The sequence below is a fragment of the Salvelinus namaycush genome, chromosome 13 (assembly GCF_016432855.1).
Source record: "Salvelinus namaycush isolate Seneca chromosome 13, SaNama_1.0, whole genome shotgun sequence".
Lineage (NCBI taxonomy): Eukaryota > Metazoa > Chordata > Actinopteri > Salmoniformes > Salmonidae > Salvelinus > Salvelinus namaycush.
The window spans coordinates 10,480,754-10,490,828 of record NC_052319.1 but is presented as its reverse complement, the minus strand read 5'-3'; the positions used below and the strand labels follow the sequence as shown (position 1 = coordinate 10,490,828).

At 41.0% G+C, this 10,075-nt stretch overlaps 1 protein-coding gene across 1 annotated transcript in view; it reads right to left on the bottom strand.

Moving 5' to 3' along the window:
• Positions 1-957: 957 nt before the first annotated feature.
• Positions 958-10,075, bottom strand: part of LOC120057850 (G protein-activated inward rectifier potassium channel 1-like) — a 35,354-nt gene continuing 26,236 nt past the window's right edge. Inside the window, exon 3 of the mRNA XM_039006318.1 lies at positions 958-1,595. Within this exon, the coding sequence (XP_038862246.1) occupies positions 958-1,595 (638 nt within the window). The remainder of the gene's footprint in view (positions 1,596-10,075) is intronic.

The following is a 10,075-nucleotide window of genomic DNA, read 5'->3' as shown; positions in this document are numbered from 1 at the left end:
GTTGTTTTACTTCCATGTAAAAGAGGCATTGTACAGTACTGCTCAGGACATTTGTCGAAATGCCATAAATGCTTACTGCCATGAATAGTGCCCTAAATAGTGTACTGTGTGTTGTGTAATGGTTATGTTGTGCTTATAAAGCGGTAGTATTGGCCCTTTCAATGTAAGTGTTACCTTGAAAAGTAAGTTCACGTTGCTTAATAAGATTGTGCCCACACATGATGTCGACCATGCATTTGCAAATATAGATTGCATCGTCCAGCAACATACAGTACGCTTGCTGAACTAAGAAAATGTGTAAAATCTCACATGGTAAGATATCCTCCTATACATGAAATACCAAGAATACCGCAGTGAACAAACGTGGAAATGGAAACAAGGTCATATAGTAAAGGCTAAACATCTGAGTCTATTACCTTTGTCTAGCGAAGACAATAATAGTAGCATGCATTTAACAGAACGTTGCCACACAATTGTACATTAAACAACAAAAGCAGCCAACTCAAATCAAATGTATCTAGCCTTCTCCACCGTAAATTAGACCAATGTAATGTAGGTTTTCCCATTTTGTAAACCGTATGGCTTTGTGCAAATGTTCGGACCCATTGTAAGTAATGTCACTGTTCAAATCATCTCTGTAAAATAATACAGCAATAAATGTCATGCCAGAAATGAGAGCGAATCTGTTTTGCATGCGGTTAGTGTGTTGTACATGCCAGATTGTGCTAATCATACATTGTCCTGAAAAAAATCAGAGGTCTTTCATCATAGCACGTATGCTTCCATCCAGGAACAAATGTTCTGTATTCCGTCACCCCCCTTTATATAAGGTATATCTGTACGAATGTATATACTACATTTTCTTGAGTATAAGAATCATGTCTTTTAATACATTTGAAATAATACAAGGGTTGGAATAAGGGTAGGGGTGTAATAAGTTAAAACGGGTTGCCCATTCTACGTGAAGCGGTCGGAATTCATCTTTCTGAGTTTCGGGGGCAGGTGTCCGTCCATTCGGCCCCCTACCCCCCCTCCCCCCTGCATCCTTAGCAGCTTGGGGGGCAAGTCTGCCACGGATTGGCTGATGGGATCGGAGCTGATCTTGGAGACCATCTTGTTCATCTGTTTCTCATCGGAGACGCCGGGGACGGAGCTGATGCGCTGCAGCTTCATGGGCAGCTCCCCCATGCTCCCGGGGTAGATCATCTCCGAAGTGGTGGAGCTCATCCTCAGCAGCTTCCTAGGCATGGGCAGCCCGTCCCGGCCGCAGCCGCCCCCTTGCATCTTCTGCAGCTTGGATGGCAGCTTGTTGGTGGTGCTCTCCTTGTCCTCCAGGTTCTCCAGGCAGTCCATGGAGCTGTTCTTCCCTCCCTCGCCGCTGTTGCACAGGGACGGGGCCATGAGTGGAGAGGACATGAGCAGGTTTTCCTCCTGCTCCTTCACGCTGTACGGGGGAGTGTTGACCTCAAACGTGGCGTGGAACTGGGAGTAGTCCACCTTGAAGAACCCCTCCTCTAGGGAGATGACTGGGAAGAAACGATGTCCCCATAGAACCTCGTCCTCAGTGTAAGAGGTCCTCGCTTGGCAAGTCATCCCTGTCAAACACAGACAAAACAGAGAAACAAGAAGATCATGGTTGATTAGATTGATTATCATTATTGCAGGAAATGAACTTGATGACTTCGACTCCATGCAGAGAATTATGTTCAGATTGTCTGTGCACAAGGCACACAAGGCTAATGCTGTGGAGATGAAATATTTGACTAGCACAGCGTTAAACAGACGCTTCAGAATCAAAGAGCAACCCTTACTCAATTACATGCCTGGCGCAGTGCCAATTAAGTGTTCATAAATGATTGTTTTCATTCATCAAACAATATCACTCACAAAATGTACTTGATTAATTAGTACATATAACAGAGGAATTTGCCTACAAAAAAATTATCATTTGATGCTCAGGTTCCATACAACACTAATTCCTCAGTAATTTGAGAAAGAAGCAGAGAATAGCTGAGTCAGTACTGGCCTAGAGGCCATACAGTAATGACTTATTAGATGAAAAGCACTACCATATAAACAATGTTTGCTTTCAGATATTTTATCCTGTCTGACAAGAAAATAACTAAACCATTCCTTCTCCCCAATAACTCTTAACGTAATTAAAAAGCACACAACCAATTTCTTAATTGGTCATCATCTGTTATTGGTCATTCACTATATCAGTGCTAAAATTATGCACTACTAAAGGTGCCACTTTTATGCACATTTGTAACGCGTATCTTCTTGTTTTCATTAATGTTTGAGCAGCAATACCGGGAGCCTGAAAATAAGCAACTACAAGCATTCATCTAATACATAATGCATACAGTACAGTGCACCCAAGCGGGATTCATTGTCTTTGGCGGAGTACAACATTAAAATGAGTCTACATCTTTATTCCTAAAACACTGTTTTCATTTTGCCTTTCATTGATAGGGAAACAATTGTACAACATTAAAATGACTCTACATCTTTCTTCCTAAAAGACTGTTTTCAGTTTGCCTTTCATTGATAGGGAAACAATTGCTATTTCAGAGGCAGTGAATCGTGTTGACACTTTAAAAAAGTTTCCCGAAATGAGTAGATGTCTTCTATCTAAGTCACCCTGGAGTCTTTTGTTACTCATCAATTCAGTTCATACAGTGACCTTGGTTAGGACCTAGAAGAGAGCATATCAAGATAATCAAATGACTTAAGTGCTGGACCACAGGAAGCTTAGCAAAGACAAGGGTGCAATGGGTCCAATGGACTTTCCTGACAACTCTCTTTGGGAAGTTAAAAGATGTGATACCATTCATGGGACTTCAAATTCAAAATTCAACTATGTGGACACCCCTTCAAATGTGTGGATTCGGCTATTTCAGCCAATTTCTACCCTGCTAGAGCTGCCCAGGTCAACTGTAAGTGCTGTTATTGTGAAGTGGAAACATCTAGGAGCAACAACGGCTCACCCGCGAAGTGGTAGGCTACACAAGCTCACAAAACGGGACCGCGAGTGCTGAAGCGCGTAAAAATCGTCAGTCCTCGGTTGCAACACTCAGTACCGAGTTCCAATCTGCCTCTGGAAGCAACGTCAGCACAATAACTGTTCATCGGGAGCTTCATGAAATGGATTTCCATGGCTGAGCAGCCGCACACAGCCACCATTGTGGTGTAAAGCTTGCGTGGTGTAAAGCTCACATGGTGTAAAGCTTGCCTTCATTGCACTCTTGAAAAATGGAGTGTTGAATCACGCATTACCATCTGGCAGTCTGACAGACGAATCTGGGTTTGGCAGATGCCAGGAGAATGCTACCTGCCCGAATGCATGGTGCCAACTGTAAACTTTGGTGGAGGAGGTATAATGGTTTGGGGCTGTTTTTCATGGTTCGGGCTAGGCCCCTTAGTTACAGTGAAGGGAAATCTTAATGCTACTGCATACAATGACATTCTAGACGGTTCTGTGCTTCCATCTTTGTGGCAACGCTTTGGGGAAGGCCCTTTCTTGCTGCAGCATGACAATGCCCTCGTGCACAAAGTGAGGTCCATACAGAAATGGTTTGTCAAGATCGGTGTGGAAGAACTTGACTGGCCTGCACAGAGGTCTGACCTCAACCCCACCGAACACCCTTGGGATGAATTGGAAAGCCGACTGCGAGCCAGGCCTAATCGCCCTACATCAGTGGCCGACCTCACTAATGCTCGTGGCTGAATGGAAGCAAGTCCCCGCAGCAATGTTCCAACATCTAGTGGAAAGCCTTCCCAGAAGAGTGGAGGCTGTTATAGCAGCAAAGGGAGGACCAACTCCATATTAATGCCCATGATTTTGGAATTAGATGTTTGACGAACAGGTGTCCACATACTTTTGGCCATGTGGTGTAGATAAGATAGGTCATATGAGACAGGTTTCTGCTATACTCTTTTAGCAAGCTCAGTGTGGTCAACCATGCTGCCATCAAGGCTCAGTGAAGGAAAGTTTAAAGTTTACAAGGTTCAGTTCCATAGATTTAAGATATACTCGATCATGAGCAACAGGCATCGTGAATGCTTAATAAACACTCCACTCATATCCCCGTAAACAAATTAATATAATGAGAGTTGAATGACAAGGTTTGAATTAATGAGCCGCAACATGAATTTGTTTTACATAAAGCTACGGGTTCATCTTCAGGATAACCCTCCCGTCCCTGTTATTCGGCAGATGCTATCGTAATTACTGTTACATGATCTGATTACTTGCATTGTATCAATTCACCCTGAGCAGAGCTCCATGCAACAACCTTTTGTACATTTGAATGTCTAGGAAAACATGGCTACGGAAGGCGGTATTTTACACAGCCGCCCCATAATTAATTTCATGAATTCATTAACCAAAACGAATTATAACAGAGATGAGATCAACATCTTAACATTTGTCAGTCCAGAACATTGAACTGAGCCACTTCTTACATTTCCTTTTAACTAAGCATGCAAGCTATAAAAACGCTGGAAGCACTTGTGTTCTTGGAGCCTTGTTCAAGTCCATTAGAAGCTGAGTGGCTGCCCTGGTATAAATATCACGCATTGTATACTAACTACTAGCCTACTAGTTTAAAAATGTTAATGCAGCAATAAATGAATCAGAACTCTTAAGGAATTAATTAATGAGCGTTCAAAGAAACTAAAGATCATGTTACAGTAGGTATTGTTTATCCTTAATTGAAGCTATGATCATCTGTGTTTCTGCCACTGTTTCCACGGTCCATGCAATAATCCACTGATAACAGCTTTTAATAGTCACAGTCAAGTCACAGATGTGCCCAAGGGAACATTGAGTACGGTCAGAGTATTCTGAGTATTATTTCTGCCCTATCGCTCTGCAGTTCTGAGTGCTTTCGTGTCGAGTGCTCTATTGTCCCTTTAACCACTCTGACATCGATGCAAATGGGATCGAAAATCAAATCAAACACTTATCATTAAAATAGTATCTTCCTTTTAAAACTCACCTGACTGTGATTGATCAATTTGAAGTAAGAAGTTCAACAGCAGGTTGAAACTGAGTGGAAAACATGATCCTAGTGGATGTTGTTTCAAAGCCTAAAACAACGAAATGGACAGTGCTTTCTAAGGTGATGATTAATTCAAAACACCCATATGCATGTTAGAGCTTATGCATACCCATAGGCCTACAGTTGAAGTTGGAAGTTTACATACACTTAGGTTGGAGTCATTAAAACTCGTTTTTCAACTACTCCACAAATTTCTTGTTAACAAACTATAGTTTTTTGGGGAGGACATCTACTTTGTGCATGACACAAATGTTTTTTCCAACAATTATTTACAGACAGATTATTTCACTTATAATTCACTGTATCACAATTCCAGTGGGTCAGAAGTTTACATACACTAAGTTGACCTTTAAACAGCTTGGAAAATTCCAGAAAATTATGTCATGGCTTTAGAAGCTTCTGATAGGCTAATTGACATAATTTGAGTCAATTGGAATGGTGCCTGTGGATGTATTTCAAGGCCTACCTTCAAACTCAGTGCCTTTTTGCTTGACATCATGGGAAAATCAAAATATATCAGAAAATAAATTGTAGACCTCCACAAGTCTGGTTCATCCTTGGGTGCAATTTACAAATACCTGAAGTTACCACGTTCATCTGTACAAACAATAGTATGTAACTATAAACACCATGGGACCACGCAGCCGTCATACCGCTCAGGAAGGAGGCGCGCTCTGTCTCCTAGAGATGAACGTACTTTGGTGTGAAAAGTGCAAATCAATCCCAGAACAACAGCAAAGGACCTTGTGAAGATGCTGGAGGAAACAGGTACAAAAGTATTTATATCCACAATAAAACGAGTCCTATATCGACATAACCTGAAAGGCCGCTCAGCAAGGAAGAAGCCACTGCTCCAAAACCGCCATAAAAAAGCTAGACTACAGTTTGCAACTGCACATGGGAACAAAGATTGTACTTTTTGGAGAAATGTCCTCTGGTCTGATGAAACAAAAATAGAACTGTTTGGCCATAATGACCATCATTATGTTTGGAGAAAAAAGGGGGAGGCTTGCAAGCCGAAGAACCCCATCCTAACCGTGAAGCATGGGGGTGGCAGCATCATGTTGTGGGGGTGCTTTGCTGCAGGAGGGACTGGTGCACTTCACAAAATAGATGGCATCATGAGGCAGGAAAATGATGTGGATATATTGAAGCAACATCTTAAGACCTCAGTCAGGAAGTTAAAGCTTGGTCGCAAATGGGTCTTCCAAATGGACAATGACCTCAAGCATACTTCCAAAGTTGTGGCAAAATGGCTTAAGGACAACAAAGTCAAGGTATTGGAGTGGCCATCACAAAGCCCTGACCTCAAATCCCATAGAAAATATGTGGGCAGAACTGATAAAGCGTGTGTGTGCAAGGAGGCCTACAAACGTGACTCAGTTACACCAGCTCTGTCACGAGGAATGGGCCAAAATTCACCCAACTTATTGTGGGAAGCTTGTGGAAGGCTTCCCGAAACGTTTGACCCAAGTTAAACAATTTAAAGGCAATGCTACCAAATACTAATTGAGTGTATGTAAACTTCTGACCCACTGGGAATGTGATGAAAGAAAGAAAAGCTGAAATAAATCATTCTCTCTACTATTATTCTGACATTTCACATTCTTAAAATAAAGTGGTGATCCTAACTGACCTAAGACAGGGAATTTTTACTAGGATTAAATGTCAGGAATTTAGTTTAAATGTATTTGGCTAAGGTGTATGTAAACTTCCGACTTCAACTGTATGAGCACAAGCCCCCAAAAATCTGAATTAAACTGTTTTTGGTACTACATAATTGGTCTAGCCTATACTCCAAAATTAACCTCCTTTGGGTGTAGACTGTATTTTTATGCATACTGGATGGACTGGTTACCTTATACTGCGCTCTAAACTTTCTATCCATTCGTCTGGGAGAGAACATATAGGCCTAGGCGATGCTGTTTCATTGATTGTGCAGGGCGGCTTACAGAGTTTAGCCTACAATTTTAGTGAATTTGTATTTGATTTTGAATAGTAGGGCATTTTTTAAATATTTTCATAATTAATAGGCTGACACTTGACCTTTTAGCTACATAATATCTCACCACCATGCGTTTCCATCTCCTCCTCTCTCTCCTTCATTCCTTCTCGAGCGCACAGAGATACGGGCTGTCAACAGTTGAATAAAATATGTTGAGTTGTGAAAACATGTTACTATAGATATATATACCCGAATAGATTTCACTTGGTTTCCCAAATGAAGCACTGGGTAGCTGGTTGGAGAGCCCATGGTGTACAGAGTTTAGGAGGAATATCACCTTTCGCATGTTCCTCAAACAATGGTTGATGCATGGAGTGAAATAACCGGAGTAGCCTACTGGCGGGAAAGCGGCCTCCATTCGCTTTTTGAGTTATAAGGATGTCTTTTTTCCCCTGCCCTTGTTCTTGCCCATTTGATAATGGGTCATTCTAAATCTAAACTGATTTGACATATTTGTAAAGATTAAAAGATGATCAGAACAGTGTTTGCAGCCTGAGGCAAGGAAGAGAGCGCAAGCTTTTTTTAACTTTCTCAAATCATCAATAGGCTATAGTCGCATCACGCAGACCATATATGTTTTGATTTCTAAGACATTCTAAGGTTTGCATCAGTAACTAAAGTTGCCAAATAACTCTAAATCTAGCATATTAGATCTGTTTCAAATGATCACTTTTACGCTCAACATAGCCACTTCACTTGCTCCGTAATGAGAAACATATCCTTTCTATTTTATTCAGCTAAGTTCAACTATATTCTACTTACTATGAAATCATATAATATAAAATTATGGCCCAGGATTTATAAACATATCTTGTCAGCTAATTGAACAAGCCTACAGCCTATGGCATGATACAATGCCAGATAGCATACAGTAGGCCAACTCATATTCAGTTTTTTTTTAAATACATTTTCTTCATATCATAATGTTTAAATAATTGATTTATTGTGATGGTGTATATTACATAGATTTATTAGACTTTTTAAAATGTAGATAATCCAAAGGCGAGCATAAGCGGCTTGTATGCGTGGAGGGCTGGAGATGCTAAACGTGTTTATGTTAATTAACGGCCAATTACTGTGAGACCGGCAGCCTTTTGCATGACAATAACCTCTGACAAAATTTCATGACTGCCACAGCCCTAGTCATAACACATGTTTATCCACAGGCATATGTGACTCATTTCAGGAAACTACTTCACAGGAGAGCCATTTGAACGTAAACTTTCTTTTTTTTAATCAAAATGCGTTTTTTGGCAGAAGTACTTTCTGGAACATGTGAACTTTCATGCGCCTTAATAACAAACTTGTATGCATCTGTAAATATGACTAAAATTTTTTAATTAAAAGCCTAGCTGGTTTAGCCACAGAAAAAGTCAGCAACCTTCCCGCTAGCCATGATTGGCTGAGATAATGTAGCACGCTTCTGTCTATAATATGAGCTGGTCAGTATGTGTAGGTAATCCTTTCGAACGCGGCTTTTTTTAAAAATATATCACGTAGTAGAACTGCATGAGAGTTGTGCTCCACTTTCTGGAGGACCGAGTTTTGAAATCAGTGGAATTACATTATGATAGCTAAGGAGATGGAGAAAATGCTGGCGTTTGATTACAAATATCCATATGGAGTCGAAAAGAGAACACACAGAAGGCTGTTGTAAAACACCTGTCTCTGGATTACATCTTCACATTAAGGGCAACCATGGCATCCGTGACAGAGAGAGAGAAGTGTACATCCATGTATACATGTAAGAGAGTCTAGCTTGCTACATTTTTTGTCAGAAAGTCGTTTTCATTTCAAGTTAAAGTGTACTGTTAGCTAGCTAGCTAATGTTAGCTGGCTGGCTAGCTAGCTAAGGTTACGTGTATGATCTGTGTAATAATATTATTTGTATCTCAGAGCCATTTGCATTGCTAGTTATAGCCTAATCTTAGCTAGCTAACATTGAACCTGGTTGGTTAGCTACCTGCAGATTCATGCAGGGTAGTAACATTATGAGTTAGGATTGTAATTAATTGTTTAGCTAGCTAGTTATGTCTAAACAAAAGACTCCGCTATGCAAGTAACTATTTCAATAGAATGTTTATAATGTCACTGCGACAACTGTCGATAGACGTAGCTGGTAAATTCGCTCTGGCTTTCTAGTCCGATTTAAAAGCACTCTCGTCTGAGTGTGCCAGAGCACAGAATAACTGACGAATTCACGAACACTCAACACCCGTTGAATAGTGCCAGTGTCAGTAAACGTTGCAAAAAAACATAATTAAATTGTTGCAAGCAGCACAGTTGCAGTCACCAATGCTCTGGACAACATAAAAACAGCCTAACCAGCTCTGCTAGGGTGAGTAAAATGGTCAGAGTGAGCTGTTCTCTCATTTGTGTCTGGAAGTTGTTAGCAAGCTAGCCAATGTTAGCCAGTTAGTTTGGGTGCTTGACTGCTGTTGTTAGGTCAGAACGCTTGAATCAACCCTACTTTTCGGCCAGAGCGTCCAGTGTGCGTTCTGGACACTCCGAGACCGAAACGCTCTGAATTTACGAACGGCCAATCTGACAACGCTCTGAATTTACGAACACCCAGAGCACACTCTGGCACTCCAGATTAAATTTACAAACACACCCAGCCTTTAGTCTTGAAATCTTTGGGTGTTTAGTACATAGCCTCACGTGAATCCTTAAAGAGATGGGTGGGGCTAACGCTTAAAAGGGTGTGAACAATGCTGAATGGGTGTAGACAAAGGACTGCTCTCCAGTAGTAGTACCAAATTATTCAAAGGCCATTTTCTCAAAAGTGAGATTACAAGTTGATCAATTTTCAAAGCAGAATTACTTTCCCATTGCTCCTCAACTGTGGTGTATGATATATCATTTTCTAGCTCCGAGTCTCTACTTTTATCCAAAGTAAAACACATAATTTCAAATTTTGCTACACAAGACCGAATCGAGCCGGTCAGTCACAGAGAAGCTCAACCCTCTAGCATTTGTGTAGACATGCCAAAGCACACTTCTT